Source organism: Chenopodium quinoa, unplaced genomic scaffold (genome assembly GCF_001683475.1).
Source record: "Chenopodium quinoa cultivar QQ74 unplaced genomic scaffold, ASM168347v1, whole genome shotgun sequence".
NCBI lineage: Eukaryota > Viridiplantae > Streptophyta > Magnoliopsida > Caryophyllales > Amaranthaceae > Chenopodium > Chenopodium quinoa.
In genome coordinates, this window is record NW_018742418.1 from 5,746,643 (window position 1) to 5,768,291 (window position 21,649).

Sequence of the window (21,649 nt, forward strand, 5' to 3'; positions counted from 1 at the left end):
TGCTTGTGTTTGTTTTTTTAAACTGTTTTTGTCGACATTCGAATTCGAATAATTAAAAGTTTAAAGGATATTCCCCTTCCTTGCCCTGACTGAAAGAGTGTGGACTTATCCATTTAACTTCCTAAAGAGGAATACAGGTCAAGTAAAAGAAAACGAAGGAAGTACATAGAAATCTACTCCGTATTTGCTTAGATAACTTTCTGATGTCTTGAACTTGGTTCGCCTGCCATTGGGTGTGTTTCCAGACCGATATTGCTCTCGTTGCATCTCCAAGCAGCCTGTCTTGAGGATCATATTGCATTCTCTTTCATTGGCCAACTCGTCCATCCAATTTATCAGAACTCTATGCCTGCATCACGGTTTTGGCAATAATTCGGCTCCGCCCCTCAAGATGAAGGCCACCCTGCATTTCTGCTGTACATGAAATAGCAACTCCCCATTCACCAGGCTTTTTCGTATTAGGATCCTTCCATACCCCATAGACTGCTAGGGAGATGAAGCCACACGAGGAAGGTTGGCCTGAGGACCATGTGTCGTGGTTTCTGGAATTGAGTTGCACTTCAACCCATTTTTGAGACGGAAGTGCACCTTTATTTTATCTAGTCTAGCAAACAACTTTTTTTAAAAAAAAAAGGAAAAGGCAAACAAATAATTTGAAGTGGCATTCGATTGTACAAGCTAGTAATGTCGTGCCTCAAAAAAAAGCTAGTAATGTAGTAAAACAAACTTCGTATAATATCATGCAAGTGCCATGGTAAGACATTCAATATGATCAAATTCGACAAGGTATAGAGATGAACAGAAAGCTCTGGAGCACATGTTACAGCACTCTTTTTCAAACTGTCATATGCAAACTCAGTTCGCTAGCCAATGTCAGGTGAATGAGGATGCACCTGCTTAAATATTATTAGACCCGAAAACCAAATTATTTACAAACATTTACATCAACTTATGAATATCCTGAGCAGTAATAACCATATACTAACAATGGGTAGCTGTAAAATCTAGTACATATAATCTAGATGACTAGGAACAGCGCACAATACAACGGCTATCTATTCAATATATATACCTTGACGAGACCAAAGTAAACTAATACTGAATCCAAACCAATCTAGTAGCTTGAGTTAGACCAATCTTGTACCTACAAAGGTGAATCAACCAGAACTTTCAAGGAAGGTGAGGATATCATCATTGTCCATGCTGGAAACACAATCTTGGGAACCTGAAGCCCCTGAGCTTGTTAGGAGTTGGACCTCAGCCTGCAATAAAATGAATAGACATTCAGAGCCATATACAAGTTAGACCAGTGGACCTTCGGAAGTTCTTTTCAGATACAGAGTCCTCGTAAAATATAGAAAACTGCAATTACTGAATAATAGGAAAATAACAGTATGGTAAACTACAATAAATATTGCTGTATCCATAATTCTGAACAGTTTCTGTGCAAGAAACCGAAAAGTGAAAGTTTTAAGCTCAGTTAACATCTGCTTGAGCACCAAAAGTGTTTGCATGAGAGAAGCTTGGTGTGCAGACAAACAGCTAGTCAGACAATGAGGTTACACCTTAGGACATAGTTGCTCAAAAGATGTCAGAGGATCGTGCATGTTAATTGGGAAATTTTAGAGTGAGGAAAATTGTGAACCATGAATGGTTCTCCAGTAGTAGTTTTAGTGGAGGGGTAATATAAGCCATATATCAAGCTAATCAAACAGTTGAGATATGTTTTTAGTTTTCACCATAAGCCATAAGGCTTGTTTTCAGTAGAACCTGCCCATATATAACATTCAAAATAACTTTTTTTTAAAAAAAAAACAAAAAAAAAAAAAAAAACCTCAAATTGAATAATACGTTTAAAAAAAAAATTTGAAAAAAAAAAAAAAAAACTTCAAATTGAATAATACCAAGTATAAATTAATGTAATCCAAATGAGCTCAAGCTCAAACTACACATCCACACCTAAACTGCTCAACCTCAACCTGGTGGCTGGAACCCGAGTACATGATCAAATTTGAACTGCAAAATTCAGATCCAACAAACTCAAGTTTTAAGTTTTGAACTGAGCTGAGACTTCTTTCCCCTCCCCCACCCCCTCCACGTTTCAAATTTCACCTGCTTTCTAATCTATGTTATGTCTCACTAAACTTATCATATGTTCATTCTCTAATTGGATATTTTACTAGTTTTTCCAGCCTAGCATTGGTTCCCCCATAGTACTACAAAAAGGATCAATAGCCTATTTTGAGATTTGGAAGTACAGGAGCAATCACATACAATAAAATCATCCGCAAGAACCTAGGCAAAAGTATAAGAAATGCCTTCATTTTGATGGTAGGCTACTGGGCTGAGGAAGCAATGGATAAAATAAAACTCTCTCGGAAAATGAGGCCATAATGACAGCAATTAATTTTCACAGCTTATATATGTGAGAATACATTGGACATCAATATGATATTCAGCATTATTATTACCATGGCTTCTTGAGATCTTCCAAGCATGCGAAGATATTGTTGGCGGGCTTCTGGAGATTCGACCATGGATAGCACTCTTGTGACAGCCTCATCAATAGCAACATTGACCTTTTCTTTCCGGAAGACCTTAATAATGTCGTCATCATCTTCGTCTTCATCAACACAATCTGACTCAGGTCTAAATCCTCGCAAACCAACTCCTTTGCGGCGCCATCGCAGTATAACCTTGTCTAGAATACCAACTGCCCAACAAATAACCTTGTACTTTTTTCGAACCTGATAACCTCTCACATGTGCCTGCCAATAGCAGAAAATAACAGGATATAATATTCTCAAGGCATATACATTAGAATTAATTGTAAATGTAGTTCTAGCTCTAACCACCAAGCTTGATGAAAATGGTGGAGAACTCATCTTGTGACTTTAAGATCATAAGTTGAGCCTCACCATCTACTTGTATTTGAAAAAGGGGTTTCCCTTACCCTCCCCCCTCCCCCCCTATTTTCAATTGCTCAAGTGTTGCCTGTGAGAGGTGTCGGTTCAGTTTGGTCCTTCTCCCTACCCAAAAAAAAAAAAAGTTCCTCCCATAGTCCCATCCCTCTGACCCCAACCCAAATCAAAAGAAAAGTATAAACATATTGGACGTGACATGGTTATCACATATTGAAAAAACCATAACAATATTGAATATATAGACTTCTCTCTCAAGAAGGTAAAAGATATTGTAGGATAGTGTGAAAGAGAAGGGTATGAAAAAGAATGAGAGCAAGAATGACGATGTGGAGAAATGGTGAGGGGACAGTTAAGGAAAGACTGTATTATCAGTATAACAAATTACTATTTCTACAGAATTATACAGTAGGTTCTCCATATAGATGACAGCGTAGAAAGGAAGAGCTGAAATCTCATGTCATGAAGTGAAAGCAGATGTGTACCTGTATCTTCACAACTTTTTGGCGCAAAGTCAGAAAGTCTTTCCGGCCTTTCCAACCCCTATAGTTCTTCTGAATAGATAACGCGGCCTTTTGATGGTCATGCAAATTGTGAAATACCAATTTGGAAAGGCCCTGAATGTCATTTATAGTGAAACCATACTCATCTAGATCAGAAGCAACTTCCGAGCTAGGCCTATGTTGCCTCTTTTTGAAGGAATGGGCACGAAAAGCTGCTTGGATGCGTGCAGCAGCCTGAGCTGCATTCCTAACTGCTGCCAAGGTGTGTTTTAGCGAAAGTTGATCCTGATCAGTTGAGTTAATGTTCTCCTCTGAAAGGTTATTAATAGTTAATTCAGCCTCAACATTAGCAGAGCCTTTGGAGAGTTCACTTTCTTCCAGGTTGAGGGATGAAAGATGGCTAGTTAGCGCCAATTCTGACAAATAACCAGCGAGTCCCTTGTGCCCACTTGCCTCAGCAATGTATGCAGCATTTCTACCAGTTGGATCATGTGTACTGGGATCAGTCAATGCCACAGCTGATGCCCCCAAAGCAATAAGAGCAGCAACCATTTTTTCCCTGTCATAGAAACAATTTGTCATATGTCATTGCACAATATTCGAAAGTATTTCAGTCCAACAGTTAGGGATTGTAAGCCTAAATAAATATAAAAAGTAAAAATGAAAGCTTCCAATCCTTAATTCTCATATTAGGTTCCACAATGACATTCCTCACTAGGGGCTCCTTTATGAGATTATTAGAGAAAGAAATTCCAGATCGACGCATGGGCGCATGGCAACCTGGCCTTGAAAAATTAAGAGTGGCATACACAATTACACATCTCGACCATCAGTGAAAATCCAACCTATTCTATAACCAAAAAGCAGGAAAAGATATGAAAGCTCTTTGTAGATTTAAGGACTTAATCTCAGACCCTACTCAAGCATATGGTGACAACATAACTTGTCCTTAATCCTATAGCGTCATAATAAAAGTTAGAAAAGCAGATTTTGGCTATTTCTTTTCATAACTTGAAAAGCTTACCCAGGAGGGTTCACCAACTTGCGTCAGTCATCTCACAAAATTAGTAAAGATATTCATAATGGTATGAAGTTCTCAATAAGCACTTTGAAAATAGCTTGGTCTAGGAAGCTTATGACCTCATAAGAGTTTAGGTTGTCAAGCCTTTCAGCTTAGGATTCTGAGATTGACCCTTGTATTATTAAGATACCAATTCCTAGTTCTCGTCAAAAAAAAAAAAAAAAAAGAAGATACCAATTCCTAGTGGAAGCAAAAATATTAACACATAAACCTGTGGCTAGAATTCTAATTACCTGATCAAATTTTAAGGTACTGATACAGTCAAAAAAAAAAAAAAAAAAAGGAAAGTAAGAAAGACTTGGCTAAAATTACTTTAGATTGAGGCATAAGAAGTTTACTTTCCATAACAATCAATCAAAGCCTTAATCCCCATAAGTGGGGTCGGCTACATGAACCAAAAGTGATTATTCTGTGTATTCGTCGACAAAAATCTTCCTCCTCCATCTCTTACGATCAAATGTCTTATCCTCATGCAAATCCATATACTTCATATCCTTCCTAACTCCTTCCAATCAAGTCATTTTCGGTCTCCCTCTCCCTCGTTTAACCTCTTCATGGTCCCACTCTTCCACTCTTTGTACCGGTGCATCCTCGGGTCTCCATCTTACATGCCCAAACCAACGCAGGCAATTTTCTCTTAGTTTGTCTACAATTCCTACCACACCCACTTTCTTGCGAATAACCTCATTTCTAATTCTATCTCTTAGAGTGTTCCCGCACATCCACCTAAACATGCGCATTTCCGTAACCTCCATCTTTTTAATGTGCTCCTTTTTAGAAGCACTACCATACAGTAACACTGGTCTTATGGAAGTCCTAAAGAATATCCCCTTCAACTGTAAGGGAATGCTTCGGTTACATAACACTCCCGTGGCTGCTCTCCATTTAAGCCACCCCGACTTGATCCTGTGGGTCACGTCTTGATCAATGTCACCATTTCCAGGATGATCGACCCAAAGTATTTAAAACATACACTCATGGTCAAGTCCTTTCCATCCAAACTCACCAAATCATCGCTTGTCCCCCTCTAAGTACCAAAGCGACGTACCAAATATTCACTTTTACTCCGACTTAACTTAAACCCTCTAGATTCGAACCTTTGCCTCCATTGCTCCAATTTGACATTTACCCCATCTTTAGTTTTATCCACCAAAACGATATCATCCGCAAACAGCATACACCATGGAACCTCATCTTGAATTGGCGTGGTTACTTCATCTAGAACCGTTGCAAAAAGAAAAGGGCTTAATGCAGACCCTTGATGCAATCCAATTGTAATAGAAAAATCTTTTGTCAACCCTACACATGTCCTCACATTTGTTGACACATCCCGATACATATCCTTAACCAGGTCCACGTACCTTCGTGGGATACCTTTTATCAACATTGCCCGTCAAAGTACCTCTCTTGGCACCTTGTCATATGCCTTCTCTAAATCAATAAAGACCATATGAAGATAATTTTTCTTTACCCTATAAAACTCCATCATTTGTCTTATCAAATGGATTGCTTCCATAATAGATCTCCCATGCATAAAACCGAATTGGTTATCCGAAATGCTTGTGCATGCCCTCAATCTATGTTCAATCACACTTACCCACAACTTCATAGTATGGCTCATAAGCTTGATCCCTCGATAGTTAGAACAATCTTGAGCGTCTCCTTTGCTTTTATAGACCGGGACCAAGGTGCTCTTCCTCTAATCTTGCGGGATCCTTGTAGCCCTCCATATCTTGTTAAAGAGGTCTGTTAACCAATCAATACCAATCTTACCCAAACACCACCACACCTCTATCGGTATACCATCAAGGCCAACCGCCTTCTTAGGCTTCATCTTCTTCAATGCAATCTCTACTTCTACTCACCTAATCCTCCGCACATACTCCACACTGATTTCTTCATCATTCACATAAGTATCTACTGTCACAACTCCATGACTTCCATTAAACATTCCCCTTTCAAACCTTCCCCCCCCCCAAAAAAAAAAAAAAAAATTAAATAAAAAAAATAAAAAATATATATATATATATATATATATATATATATATATATATATATATATATATATACAGCCAATTGCTATTTCCAGAATTTAGCCACAATTACAGTACATACATTTTGTCAAATGTTACCTTATGGAGAAAAACCTTAAATTACAAACGGAAGTGAATAATAGCATATAAATTGCAGTCAATCCTAAGTTCCATAGTCAAATCCATATCATTAGAAAAAGCCACTTTTGACATTTTGAAAAAGAAGCATTTAAGAACACTGTTTATGAAAGTGGTACAGTGGGCTAAGAAAGTGAGATTTACCTTCCAAATCTAGCAGCCCAGTGTAGGGCAGTCCAACCATTGATATCACGAAAATTTATGCCAACTCCACATCCCAAAACTGGGTTCAAAGCCCACTCATATCCCAACCCAGCAATCATATGAATTACTCCTTGTTCCTTTCTTGACAAGAAACAGTCATCGCGCTCCCTTCCTTCCATGGATCTGGAGGAAAGCCATTGCTGCAATTTGTCCTTCAGAAGTTGTTGCAACACCCAATCAAGGGTGTCACTTGAAGAAGCACCATCAACCAGGAGACCTTCGATGATTTGATTCCACATATCACCATCAATCTTTTGTTTATCAAATCCCAATTCATTGTTTTCTCCGTGTTGGGCAGGTGGATTTGAGAAAATCATCTGCACCAATCGGACGAGTAACAACATCTCATCTGTACTTCTAGTTGTTTCTCCTTCATGTTTATTGCAATGTACACAAGTAGTAAGCTTATCACGGTACTCAAATTCTCTAATCTCACTGCAGGACTCTCGATTCCCAGAAGTGATGCAGAGGGTCACCTTTCCTGATGAATGAGGTGGAGCCTGGCAACTAAGGACGCCATTCTGGACAATTTGTAGTGGAACTTCAACATCACCAAACATGCAAAGCCACTCAGATTCTGACGGATCACAGAGAAAAGACCCAATAATAATGACCTGCATCAGAAAATAAAAACTGCATGATTGATAAATCAATCTGAGGATTTATATAGCTATAAAAAAAATGGAGGAAAAACAGAAAAAATAAGGGGAGCAAGAAATTAGAATGCAGCATTCCAGAAACCAATAGATATCAGCTTTCCAGCTTCATGCAGCACTATGATTATAAAGCACAAATAAGTGACATCCCCAGGTCAAATTGTCATTAGCATCGAAGAAGATATCATGACAGCCTCAAAAGTACCTTAGTAGAATCATCAGTAAATCCCCATTCTGGAGATATCTCTCGAATGGTAAATCTCTGCTCCTTCGCAATTGTCAAGCTTACATTAGAGTCAAGAGATAATCCGAGATTTGGATCAAGCAACATGGTGGAGAACTTTGGGCTGGAGGAATATATTGAAGAGGAATAAGCTAGGATATCTGTATCCTTGGAAGCTTCAGTCCCTGTTTCATCAGTTGTAAATAAAAAGCGACTGTCAAAGAGAAATACTTATTCACGCTCTATAATGAATTAAGATCCATGGGAGGGACCTTTACAACTTCGAGAGTTAAAAGAAAGATTACATTTTTGAGCAATATATGCCTCATAATCTTGAGGTTGATGGCTTTCCCGCTCATTTGGCCTCGCAGAGGAAGATGGTTCATTTCCCTGGCATGTGATTATTTCCAGAAATGTGTAAATAAACAGACAATATAATCCATGTTTAAGCTGAAATCCTACAGCATAATAGTGGCTTAAAAAGATAATTAAATAATAAAGACTGACTGTGTGTGATCACATACTGCAATAAAGTAACTTGAATTCTCTCCACTGAGCAGAGTATAAGGAAACAAATTTAAACACCCCCCCCCCCTCTAAAGAATAAAAACAAGGAATCATTCTAGTCCTTATGTTTTCCGTACCTAAATCACTTTCAATAACAAAAAACGCAATGAGTTATGACCATCATAACATAGTTAATCCAATAGTTAAATGAAAACAAATCATGGCCTATATGATTATAGTAGTTTTATGAAAGATGGTCTAGTCAACTGTTTATCCGGCAATTCAAATTAGTATAAGAACAGCAAAAAAAAAAAAAAAAAAAAAAAAAACTTTCAACATGCCTGGATTGAGTGAGTAACCAACAACATTATTGCACTTTCCTGCCTAACTCTTCTAGTCATACTGTAATTACAACCTAATGCAGAAGGTGTTACTAAGGTTGCATCATGTCTACAGCTTTGAACAACTCAGGCCATGGCTCAGGAAACATCAATCACACATCACAAAGCTAACCTAAGAAAGATTTTTTTGAAAAAAAAAAAAAAAAAGTACCCAAAATTTAATTTAAAAAGACATGTAAATGAAAAGACAACCATCTTATATACCTATGAACTTACATTTCCAATTACAATGTATGATTTCTCCCCTTCTGCCTTCTGATTAAGGGAATTCTTGGATGTATCAAAGACATCATTCCAATATAAAGAATCATTATTTTCAATACTTTGTGCCATGCCAGGAGTAACATGGTGATGCACTTCATTGCCACCTAAAAATCAAATAAATTTCAGTGACTAAATATCTCTTGATTACTGCATCTATCAATCTAGTGTATAGAAGCTTGGACACAGCAATATACTAATACAACTGTTCACCAATATGTGTAAAATAACAAAATTTGCGTCAGAAGCTCTTAGACATAAACTTTACACCTTAAAGGTCTAAATTTGGCTGAATAATTTCTTATTATTTTGTTGCAAGACAAGTTTTTTATATTAAACAACTCCCTCCGTTATAATAGTTCCAAACTTTTCTCATACAACTGTCGCATACATATACTTCTATAATATCAAGTTTTCTTATATAAAAAATATTGAAGGGACAATGTGTGTTGGGATGCATAACCCCCCCCCCCTTCTCTCTCAATGTTGCAATATTTAGGGAGCGGAGGAATTACATAATTATAAACATGATCATGTCATGTAAGATCTTAGATTATTTTCAAGATGTAGTTCAAAATTTCAAATTTTCAGATTTATTTTTTACTCATAATTAAAGACATTGATAAACCAAAGGTGTAAAAAAATTTAATTTTTTTTTTCCAAAATTGATCCAATTGTGAATTATATAGCCTACAATAGTACAATTTTACATTATTTTCACATTTTCCGAAAGTAGAAGGGATAGAGGACGAGGTGCTTCCCATGGACTCCATGATATCCTATGAGGCTACTAGAGTGGTTGGGACTATCTACTCTACCTCAACTTAGCTTGTTACAAATACATCTCTTGTCATTAACACGAGGCCATTCCGAGCCTTCAAAAGATAGAATGATAGATAGTGGCATAAAAGGTTCCAAACAACCTCCTATGATCCTAAGAGACAACTTCTACATCCACTATGGTTTTGGAAATCCTTCACAAAATTGATCCAAAATTGTGTTCTGACAGTAGAAATGATAGTTGGCAAGGTGCTTCCCATTGACTCCATGTGACAACAAGATGCTACTTGAGTAGTTGAGTGGTTGAAACCATCTACTCTCCCTCTTAACTATCAATTTAGCCTATTACGGATACGTCCCTTTCCAATAACTAAGGACACGACATTTATGTATGTGACTGAATAGTGGGCATATATGGTTCCAAACAACTTTTTATGAGCCCGAGAAACACCTATATTCACTATTGTATACATATAAATCATAACATCAATCAGAATTTGTGTATTACATATGATTGAGGACGAGGTGTGTCCCATACAATAGTCTCTTAACTATCAGCGTACCACATATGTCTCTCGTCATTGACTCAATTATATACCGGACGCACATATGACATATTAGTGGACATGTATGGTTCCAAACAACCTCTTGACTCTTGAGACCCCAAGACACACCTCCTACGCCCACTTAAGTTTTGAATAAATTTATGAAATTAATATAAATTTGTGTAATATAGCCTACAAGTTTACATGATTTAAAAGGGGAAAGGATAGAAGACAAGGTGTTTCTCATGAACTCCATGATACCCTGGGAGGCCATAAGAGTGGTTGGAACCATGTACCTCTAAACTACGAACACCTCCTAGACACACTTCAGCAATATTGGTTATTACAACCTCTAATTTTAGAGAGTTTTAGAAATTCTCAGAAAGGAAAGGATAGAGTATGACATGTTTCCTATGAACTCCTTGAGAAACCAAGGAGGTTACTTGAGTGGCTAGTACCATCACCTGCTACTTAACTATTAATTTAGCCGGTTACGGACACGATTCCCATTATTGACTTATCCCAAGCTTTTATATGACTAAATAATGGACACATATTGTTTCAAACAGCCTCACATGACCCACATATACACCTTTTACATCCACTTTAATTTTGAAAAACTGATCCAAAATTATGTATAATAGCCTAGACTTTTACAATTCTTAGAACTTTTTCGAAAGCAAAAAGGGTAGAGGACAAGGTGCTACCCATGGACTTCAAGATACTTCTCAAGGCCCCTATAAAGGTTGGAACCATCTACTCTTTGACGAGAGTCACCTCCTATGTCCACTATAAATCATTTAACAGTTTGCAAAATTGATCCGAACAATCTTTTATGACCTGTGAGGCCACTTACGTAGCTTGAACCATATAACATGTCTCTTAATTGTCAACTTAGCCTGTTACGAACACATTTCCCGTCATTGACTAAGGCCTTCTCGTGTTTATGTGACTAAAATGTGGGTAAACATATGATCTAACATTATTCTGAAAGCAGAAAGCAGAAAGGACAGAGTACGAGGTGCTACCCATGTACTTCATGAATCGTGATACCCAAGAGGCCAATACAATGGTTTGAACCATTTACTTTTCGGCCCTGTTCCCTTCACCTTATTTTTGCTAAACTGAATTTACTGAACTGAAATTATTTTTGCTGAACTTAAATTATTTTTACTGAATTGAAATTAATTTTGCTGAACTGAAAAATTTACCGAATCTCTATTATATTTCTTCTTTGAAGTTACTGATTTTTACTAAACTAGACTTATTTTTACTGAACTAGACTTATTTTTACTGAACTGAACTTATTTTTACTAAATATTATTTTTTTAAGATAAAGTGAACAGGGCCTTCCTTTAACAATCAGTTTAGCCTCCTACAGACACGTCTTCTACCAATAACACAAGGCCATCTAGAGCATTTACAAGATAGATTAGTGGGCATATATGGTTCAAAACAACCTCTTATGACACCAAGAGACACCTACTACATCTACTATAGTTACGGAAAATTTCCACATAATTGATCTGAAATTGTATATTATAGACTTCAATTTTAGAAAATTTTAATTTTTTTAGAAGCGGAAATAATAGTTGCCGAGGTGCTGCCCATAGGCTCCATGTGACTCCAAGAGTCTATTTGTGTGGTTGGAACCATCAATTTCTCCTCTTCACTATCACTTTATCCTAATATGGATACGTGACATACATCTCCTTTCATTGACTTGACATTCTGAGCATTTATGTGACTGAATAGTGGGCATATATAGTTCCAAACAACCTTTTATGACTCAAGAGACATCTAATACATCCACTATATTTTTTATAAGAAATTTCTTGAAATTGATCCGAAATTGTTTATAATATCCTTCAATTGTTCATAATAGGGTCATAAAACTCCAAAATTAAAAACCTATCAAAAGGAACTCAAGCCCTAAGGAGGGCCCGGATAGCCCAACCAAAGCTCTTGTCATTTGATTTTTGGTGCAAAAGCCTATAATTCATGACTCGCTCTCACTCTCCCTCTCATTTAGTAGGATCAAAGAGAAGGCCTGAAAAGCCTTGCTGCTGTAGTCTAAACATATTAAATGACACAAAACAGCCTGAAAGGAAATCAAATATGAATTTACATTACAAAAGTTTGTACCTGAGTCATATTGTGATAAACCATTTGAATTAGATGACACTCCAGCATACTTACTGTCATATTGATCATCCAGCGCTTTATATATGTCTGCATCCCCACCTTGATCATCAACTGGAGTATATTCTTTGAGGATGTCATCATCCAAGCTCAGTTGCACCTCTAGTCTTCGTAGAGCCTGGCTAACCTCATTCTCAGGCAACATACTCATATCTTCAGTTATGTTTGACCCATTTAAGCAGTCAATCCCTTTCCTCACAGCTGCATCTGAACTGACTTCTATGGATCCAGGGCTCGCGTGACTCTGGTATGATCCATGAAAGTCACTCAAACAAGACGATCCTGGGTTTTGCATAGTGTATGCGCTGGGGCTCTGACTGTATGTCGAAGATGTTCCCGGTGACAAGTCTGCAATGGATCCAGAACTAAGCTTCCCCTGCGCATATAAATGAAAGGACCTGTATAAAGATAGGTTTTAACTTTTTTCAAAAAAAAAAAAAAAAAAAAAAAAAGGTTTTAACTGAGAGCGTATAGTCCACGCCCAAGCCATGGCCTACAGGCTACAGCTATTGTGTAATATTTCAGCCTGCAGACAATTAGAGGGGTCTGGGTTTATCAATATTGAGGGTTGGGGGGGGGGGGCATCAGCTCCTTAAGAAGAAAAAAGAAATCTGAATCCTCCCTTTAATCCAACGTTTATGTATACCTAATTTCTTATAATCCAATAAAATGTCATTGTTAATTGTTAGTATGTTACAAGTAAACGATAATATCTACATAGAATTATAGGCCACTTTTCTACCATCAATGCAATATCAAATGTCTTTATACAATAACAATGCAAATTTATTGAATTAAACCAAGTTCTTAAATAAGTTTTCCCTCCGCTTCTTCATAGATTTATTTTATTCCAAAATGTATCCCAATATGTTCCACTCATGAAGCCACTACATCCTTTTCTAGAAAAGAAAGTAGCACATGAGGTTACTTAAATTACTTCTCATACGATTCTAACAAAGAGAACAATTCCTGGTTCGTAGAGGTGTATGTACCATGCGCATAGTACATACGTTTCATTAAAAAAAGCGGAAAAGAACATATTATAGATATGTAATGAACATATAGCTATAGTGAAAAGAACATACTATTAAAATGTAATGAACATATACCTAGAGTGAAAAGAACATACTGTTAAATAATGTTCTTTATCAGAAAACATGATATACTTTATATTAGTTTATAATGTAAATTTAATTATTAATACTATGTTCTTTTCATATGTTTATTATTATATCAGATAATAATCTTTATTAAATATATTGATAAACTATTGTAAATGTCCATGTTTTTTGGTTGTCAGTGTAATGTACTTTTATTTGTGACATAATGTTCATTGCTTATTGTGAAATGTTCTTTGAATTTTGTCTTTAGATTATGGTGGGTAAATATAAATAATGTTGATTACATAATATTATCATGTTCTTTATTAAAAATATGGATGTTCTTTAGATATACAAAAAGAACATAAAGCTGGATGTTCTTTACAAAACAGCTATATGTTCTTTACAAAGGCTGGATGTACCATGCTTGATACATACGCCTCTACCATAAAAATTTCACAAAGAGAATACATATAAGATTCTAAGAAATGGAGTAGCACATGGGGGTTGCATTTGTTTCTACCTTGATTCCAGCGAGGAATAACAAAATGAAACAGAGGGAATATTGAAGTACCAAAAGAAAGAAAGAAAGTGAGACTCCTTTCAGTGTGTCTTACCTCACGTACAATTAATTGTTGAGGCATCCATCAGCTATTGTTAAGCCCCTTTTTGTATTTGGTTTCAATAATATTTTCTATATTAGGTTTAGTCCATATAAATAATATAGATGGTCTCTCCATTTGTGAGAGGTATCTCTTCTCTCCTTGAGTGTTGTTAGGTCTAACTAGTAATTGGAGTTTTCTTTGCTCCTCTTATTGTTTTGAAATGAAAATTTTCCAGAAATTTGGTTTGTAAAGGTTATGATAAATGATTAATTTACGATATAGATATCACATTTGAAACAACTATTGCATGTATTGTGAGGTCTTTAACTTACAAAGGATGTATCCGTGCAAAGTGTTTTATGGGAAGACAGAACCCATGGGCATGTAACTGTGCTAGAGTATGAACATTTATTAGCATTTTATAGATGTAATGTTTGTGTTAGTAGTTTAAACTTACGTTCTTTTATGAAATATGTTCATTGTAAATGTCAAATGGCTTTTCTAATGATATCATAAAAAATAAATATAAAAATAAACATGAAAGTAGATTAAATGATATACATTGTTTATCCACCAAAGCAATGAAAAAACTCAATGCAAGAAAGTTTCATCTTGATTCTAGACACAACTGTCAAACCCATCAGTCCATCACCCTTACAGGCAAGGTGGGGGGGGGGGGTGAGATTTTTGTAATGAGACAAGCAAAAAAATGAAAGAGCATGAGCATAGTACAAATTTGGAAAAGTCATCAGCACCAAAGAAACAAATAAGGAAAAGCCATTAAGCAGAATATGAGGCCTTGGAAGTTCTCAAAACCCACTGTGCCAAGATGTCAGAGTCATAAAAAATGAATAAGACTTCTCAAGCTCAAACAATGAAGATAAAAACAGTCAGGAAAATGGGCTGTGATTGGTTAACAACATTCAAATGTTAAAATAATGAAAAATCTAAACACATCATGAGCAAGTCATTGGACTGGTGCCTAGAAAGAATCAAGAGCTGACAATGGCAATAGTTTGGAAAAAAATTTAATTGAGTACATCATGCTTCTCAACTTACCTCTGTGATCTCTCTGTAATGAACAAGAACAATGTGCTCATGCTCCCTACAAAAAAGAGCATGTATTATTAGAGTGCGCGAGTAGTCATGTATGTCCATCACTATCCTCAACTAGTAGTTTCATTGGCACCAGCGGATAACTCTTTTACAAGGGAAAACTATTCTTTTGTTAAAACTAGGGGAGTCGCGCGCAGATGTTTAATTGTTATGGTCGAATTGTAAAAGCTTGCCCTAATACTGGAAGCTTGTTAGGTATGCTTTTAAACACATACTAAAGAGCATTGCCAACACTGCCTTATTCTCTCTCTACTCACTTTCTCACTCCTCTTGCTCATTAGTATTTTAAAGATCATTATTTTATCCCACCGATGATCAAAAAAAAAATTATTCACCATGACACCATTTTCTATCTACCACATCATTCTCTCTTACTTTTACTATAAAAAAAATAAAAAAATAAAAAAATTATATAATTACTTTTACTAATATAATTCAATTTATCATATGGTCAGGGTTGATTGAGAGATCTAACTACACAAAATAATTAGCTTTAATCTAGAACAAAGAATAGTCATGGTTAACTATTTAAATTATAGAATACAATCATGTGAATCAAATGGAAGGATATACAAAAACTTTTTGCAAGAAACTATAACAATTTAAAGGTGCATATGTAGTATATACAAAAACGTCCAAATTATCTCTTGGTATACAAAAAGGTTGGTCACCCTAACCTACATAATCAAGCGTTACAATTACAATTTTAAAAAAGCAAACAAATTAACACAAGCAACTTAAATGCTAATTTTATCAAGCAATTAAACCAAGTCCTTTGGCCTTCCTTAACTACTATATCATGCTTATTTAAAATGTAAAAGCAAAAATATAAGGGTAATATGTAAATGAACTTTTTGAGGGATACATTTGTCTCAACACTATGAGTGATTCTTTTGAAAAGGTAGGGATGTCACTTATTTGATACAGCAAATTATAGCTTATCTGCCCAAATTAATTGGTTCACTTAGGTGATACTAATGTGGCAATTATACAAGGAATGGCCGAATAATATAATTCCTTACGGGGCTTCCCTGCAATAATTGGTAAATTTATTTCTAGGTGAACCAAACAGCCTAACCGAGATGGTTGGCTCTATTTTTGAAATGAAAACTGCAGCACATGCATGGAAAAGAAATCAGAACAAAGGATTCAAGTGAACTCACCGGTCCAACATCCAGTAACTTCGCCGTTGAAATTTCGGATTATCCTCTCCATGTGCGTAGTAGCAATTTAAAGCTTCAGAATTTCCAACCTAGCCAAACAAATGGACATTTAAGCCTCTAATTTCCAGAATTTAAGAAACTAAGCACATCCTCAAACTTATATGCTACAGTCTAAAGTAATAGTGGAAGATAACTAGCTTAGTTAAAGTCTAGGGGGGTGGTATTCAAGACTCAGCATCATTTGCCCTTGTTTTTACTCTCCTTGTAATCAGCCAAACCCCACTATCTTATTTTTTACTCCCCATATAATCAATCAATCCCACTATCTTGTTAATTATATTCACCTTTAAACAACCAATGCCTAGTATCTTACTATTTTATTCACCTTCTAAAAAATGTGTGAAAAAGAAAAAAGAAACTTCTATTTGGAGACGGAGAGTATATAAGGATTTTTCTATTGAAGCAACTCCTTTTTTTTTATTCACTCATTAATAAAGCCATCGAGAGAAAAACATAGCCTCTGTGTTGGCAATGACCTCTCAAAGACTCAAACCCAGCATATGATCTCTGAATGGAGCAGTCGATTCTTGCTTAGCCTACATGAGGAGGTTCCTCATTCTCCTTACAATTCAGTGTTAGCGAATTCAACACTAAAGTCTTTGGACATAATTTCCAGATGAAAGAAAGGTACACAGCCACTAGTTTCATCAACAACAAAAAATTCACAACCAACCAAAGCAAACCTTGAGACGCTCGTGTGCTTCCCCAACAGTTCTGCCATCCTTCTTCTTTCGCCAATTATGGCCGTCTTTCCGAAAAAACCTAAGAACCCTCTTGTTGAAAAGAAATAAAGAACCACCTGTCCAAATTTACATCAGTACAGTCAGGTTAAACAATTAAAAAAAATGCACTGATACAGTTACAGTAGAGCTTACTAGATGGCTTTTGAGGAGCTTCCTCAGTTATCTTGTAGTTTTCATGATTTTGTAAAATGAATAGCACTTCCGCAGGTTTTAGCCAACGTGTCTGAGCTGCTTGTAGTAGTTCTTTTATATCAAATCCTGAAAGTACAAACAAGACATATTAGTCAACCAGCAGCTCATTCAACATCTAATCAGAGCGGCTGCAGTTAAGTTGATAGCTTGATATATATAAATCACAAACAAAGTTCTTTGGTCCAAACAATAATAACTAATACCAAATGTTTTGGGAAATTGACCAGAAAGCCCTTAGCCTGATTTGGAAAACGAAGAAATTCACTAATCTCTTATTTTTGAACAAATAAACAGCTGGTGCGGTTGTCTCTCATATTTTCTCTATGCCAAAGCTTTCAAAGATGTACTCCGGACCATGAGGCAAGGATAAAGTACAGCTAACTGTTAGTCTAGGTCTCCTTCAAATCACTTGTTTTCAATCAAGCTTAGAAAATCCTTACTAACCATCCCAAATTTTAAGATAAAAAATCTCAAAGATACTAGACTTTGAAAAGGGCTGCTTAAAAATCCACTTCTTTCCAACTTGCACTAAGTGAATGCTGTCTAGGATGAGAAAGATGGGCAGATACATTGACAAATTCGACATGGGTTTGCTGCTATGCTGAAACTATAGCAAATGCCCCAAAAATATAAAGATAATTGTTTAGAATTTAGATTAACTTTGCACCAATATGTCCCATGTAAAGCGGATACATGCAGGTCACTTCCCAAAAAAATTAGACATTGTAAGTCCTGCAAAGTTGTAGCCCAAATTCCTATAGCCTTATGAGTGCCTAAATCTGGTAAGTTAACTACCATGAAGTTCCACTTACTCGAAGGGGCTAGGTAAAGGGTAAACAGCTAACCCTTGTAGAAAATAGAACTTCCCAACAAGTTGTACTATTATTCTACTCAACTAAACAGTTTCAAGTTTCTACTTCTGGAGATGTACAAATTTATATGTCACAGTATGTCAACTAAATGACTCCCAATTGACAGATGCAAGCCTTTGAGACACATCTTTGACCTATATTATCTTTTCCACATTATTTGGAAAAATAAGTACCCATAAGACCCATATTGACAATTACAGGACTCTTTGAACAACGAACATAAGGTTATGATATTTAGGAAAAAGATACACTATTCAATTTTAAATATGAGGGCAAAGATATGCTTTACTGCTTTCAACATCTCAACAAGTTATGACCAAATTGTTTTCAATTTGACTTAGACTATCAATAATTGTTGGGTCGACATCCAAATACATGGAAAGTAGATATAACTTGAAGATTTGCTTAGTAGACACAAGCATACAAAGTCCAGTAGAAAGTTTTACTTGCCATAAAACGGAGAAAGTTGCTTACCTTCCCCATCAAACCGCCTCCCCGTCCCCCTCCCCCGCGCGGTAACTTAAAATCCCCATGAGAATTTCAGCTTCCTACGGTAAACCAAGCAATTTTACTCATTTCTTAGAAAGTGAAGCTCTCTCTAGGAATTGCAACCTAACAGCTAATTTGACCTTAGGAATTCAAAACACTATTACAATCATCGTACACAATCAATCTACTCACATCAAATATTTTTTTAATTCCAAAATGTCACCATTAACCTACCTCCATCCAACTCATTATACTCCTAGACAAATTGACAATAATAAACACAAAACTATTTACATTAATATATTTCCTCTGCTTCAAATGAGTTGCAACATTTCTCTTTTAAAGATCAAATTCACAAAATTGAAGTACGGCTTCCAATAGGAATAATGATTAATTCAAAACCCCAATCTTTTTTTGAGCAATATTTTCTGTATTCCTATAATATACGAAGTACATGTGTATTTTTTGGGTAAAAATACTATATTTGGGGGAATTTTTAATGTTTTCACCCATAAATAAACAAAATTACACCAGAGATTGTAACTTTACACGAAAAATTCAATCTTTAAATCTTTAATTTCATAATTTTCCCACAAATTCACAATTACAATCAATAACTAGAGCAACAACATATAGAAAAACATGCAATTCGCAGAAATTACATAATTATTATGAAAAATGTGAATAAATTGAAGATAGCAGAAAACTTACCAGACTGCATGACTATGAATAAACCACAAACGATCAAAATCAATACATAAGCTGAGTATAAATTTGTGTTTTCATTCAGAAAAATCGAACTAAAATTGAAAACCCGTTGACTAAAATTGCAGATCTTTTGTAAATTGAAGAGAAATCAATGAAATGGAAACTGGGTAGGAGAGAGATTGACTGGAGGAAGAAAGTTGTTGGGTGAGCACTGAGTAGACTTTCGTGAGAAATTTCGTCGAGTGATTATAGAGAAAGAGAGTGATCATGAAAAAAAAAATGACTACAACATGAGGATTTTTATTTTGAAGTAGTTTGTCAATTGGAGCGCACTTGTGTAAGTTGTGTTATATTGTCGTAATCTAGGAGCGTAATAGGAAAATTAGCCCGTAACATACTTTGTATCTTTTTACTATGCGTACATAAGTTATTAGATTTTTTACGAGTTGTTAATTTATTTTCACAGTTTAAAATTGAATTGATAAAGAAGAATATTAAATGTAAATAACGATACTTGAATTGTAATTTTCTAATACTTGAGAAGAATAATCTATGAATTAACTAGTTTGATGGGTGCAACCATAAATAAAAGTCAAATCAAGAACAACTAACAAAATATCCATTATGCTTGTATTTATCAAACCATGATAAGGACTTGAGTCACTTGACACACATTGAGTACAACATTATCATACATTGTGTTATTGTTTGATCAAGGATGTTATATGCTTTACAATTGTGATAATAAAAATATGTTTCACTCTTTTTATAAGTCAAACTATTCAGTTTAGTTTTCGTAAAAAAAAAAAAAAATAGTCATAAAGTTTAAAGCCACATCCTATTACGATGAAATTACTCTTAGCAATTTTTCTTGTAATTTTATAAACGTTGAAGTATTTCTTATTTATCACATAAATTATTGTATTTATGGACTTGCCAGCATTATTTCTAACAATGCAAAATAAAGCAGATAAAGCTGGAATTCACTAGCTTAGGGAACAATAATCTGGATTAATAATTTCCACAAATATAATATGCTTGGATCATGCATGTCATGTGTGAAATAGAACATAAATTAGTGGTGTTTTATTAAATGAAGACCAATCATCCAACTACTTGTTAATAAAATAAAAGACAATAATATATTTTCTAAGCACAAAGGACAAAAAAATTGACCACAAGAAACTTATTTTGCATTATATTAATATCTATCATCATGATTTTCTTATATAACCCTATTAATTATTTAAAAAAGAATATTTTAACCTTATGTGAGTTGACGCCTACAATGATATTACAGTTTATTAATTTATGAGTTTAACAATCAAGTTATTAGGGAGGGTTTGGTGGATCATGAAGAAAATTACTGTATTTTATAATGTCAAAATAAAAGCTTAACAAGAGATTATAAATGCAAGGTTAAAATAAAAGCATTGACTGATTGACATTAGCAAGAGATTATATATGCATCGTTAAAATAAAAGCTACAATGAAACTAGCTTGGTTTTTAATGCCACCTATCCCATGCCTTCCTACTTTCGAGTATATCAATCTATGTTGGTTACGTAAATGTTCAAGGGTTCGCCACCTTTACTAAAGAGTTTAAAAATTTTGTTGCTCTTATTTAGAATCACATTTTAAGGTATTTACTGATGTTTGTATCAATAATTCAAGAGTGCAACCAACTACATTATCAAAACTTATACTATAATGATATTTTCTATGTTTTGCACTGAGTACTCGCATTAAATTATCAATCTCATACTCTACATACTTGAAATCACTTGGAACAATTTTGATTAGTTTTGACCTGATATGCATGTGTTGCGTAGTGATTATTTATTAATATGTATATATTGACAATAAAACTAATGGTTATTTGACTCATACCAAATCTAAAATCAAGTCAAACAAGTCTTATAACTTGACTCAACTACAGATGAAAATAATAAGTTTTTATAGTGCACAAACTTTCATATGTAGCTGGTCATACCTTGTGGCCAGCCATATTTTTTTTAAAAAAAAATGGTCGGAGTTACTTGGTCAGGGGTTACTCAATCATGGGGTTATTTGGTCAGGGGTTACTTGGTTGATCAGAGGTTATTCGGTCGGTTAGAAGTTACTTTGTTAGGGGTGGGTTACTTAC

The 21,649-nt window shown here is 35.2% G+C and overlaps 1 protein-coding gene across 2 annotated transcripts; it reads right to left on the reverse strand.

The window, feature by feature from the left end:
• Nucleotides 1–795: 795 nt before the first annotated feature.
• On the reverse strand, nucleotides 796–19,819 carry LOC110711125 (calmodulin-binding transcription activator 4-like). 2 transcript variants are annotated; one of them, XM_021889514.1, is made up of 13 exons: nucleotides 19,507–19,819; nucleotides 17,375–17,500; nucleotides 17,183–17,298; nucleotides 16,440–16,528; nucleotides 15,220–15,265; nucleotides 12,453–12,831; nucleotides 8,884–9,035; nucleotides 8,065–8,149; nucleotides 7,742–7,944; nucleotides 6,821–7,494; nucleotides 3,407–3,983; nucleotides 2,472–2,768; nucleotides 796–1,262 (listed from the first exon to the last, which is right to left on the reverse strand). In XM_021889514.1, exons 1-13 carry the CDS (start codon nucleotides 19,514–19,516, stop codon nucleotides 1,158–1,160), a joined length of 2,859 nt encoding a protein of 952 aa, XP_021745206.1. In that variant the 5' UTR covers nucleotides 19,517–19,819; the 3' UTR covers nucleotides 796–1,157. The 2 variants fall into 2 exon arrangements, with proteins under 2 accessions (XP_021745206.1, XP_021745199.1); XM_021889507.1 differs by having other exon boundaries at nucleotides 12,399–12,831.
• Between the last annotated feature and the right edge of the window lie 1,830 nt (nucleotides 19,820–21,649).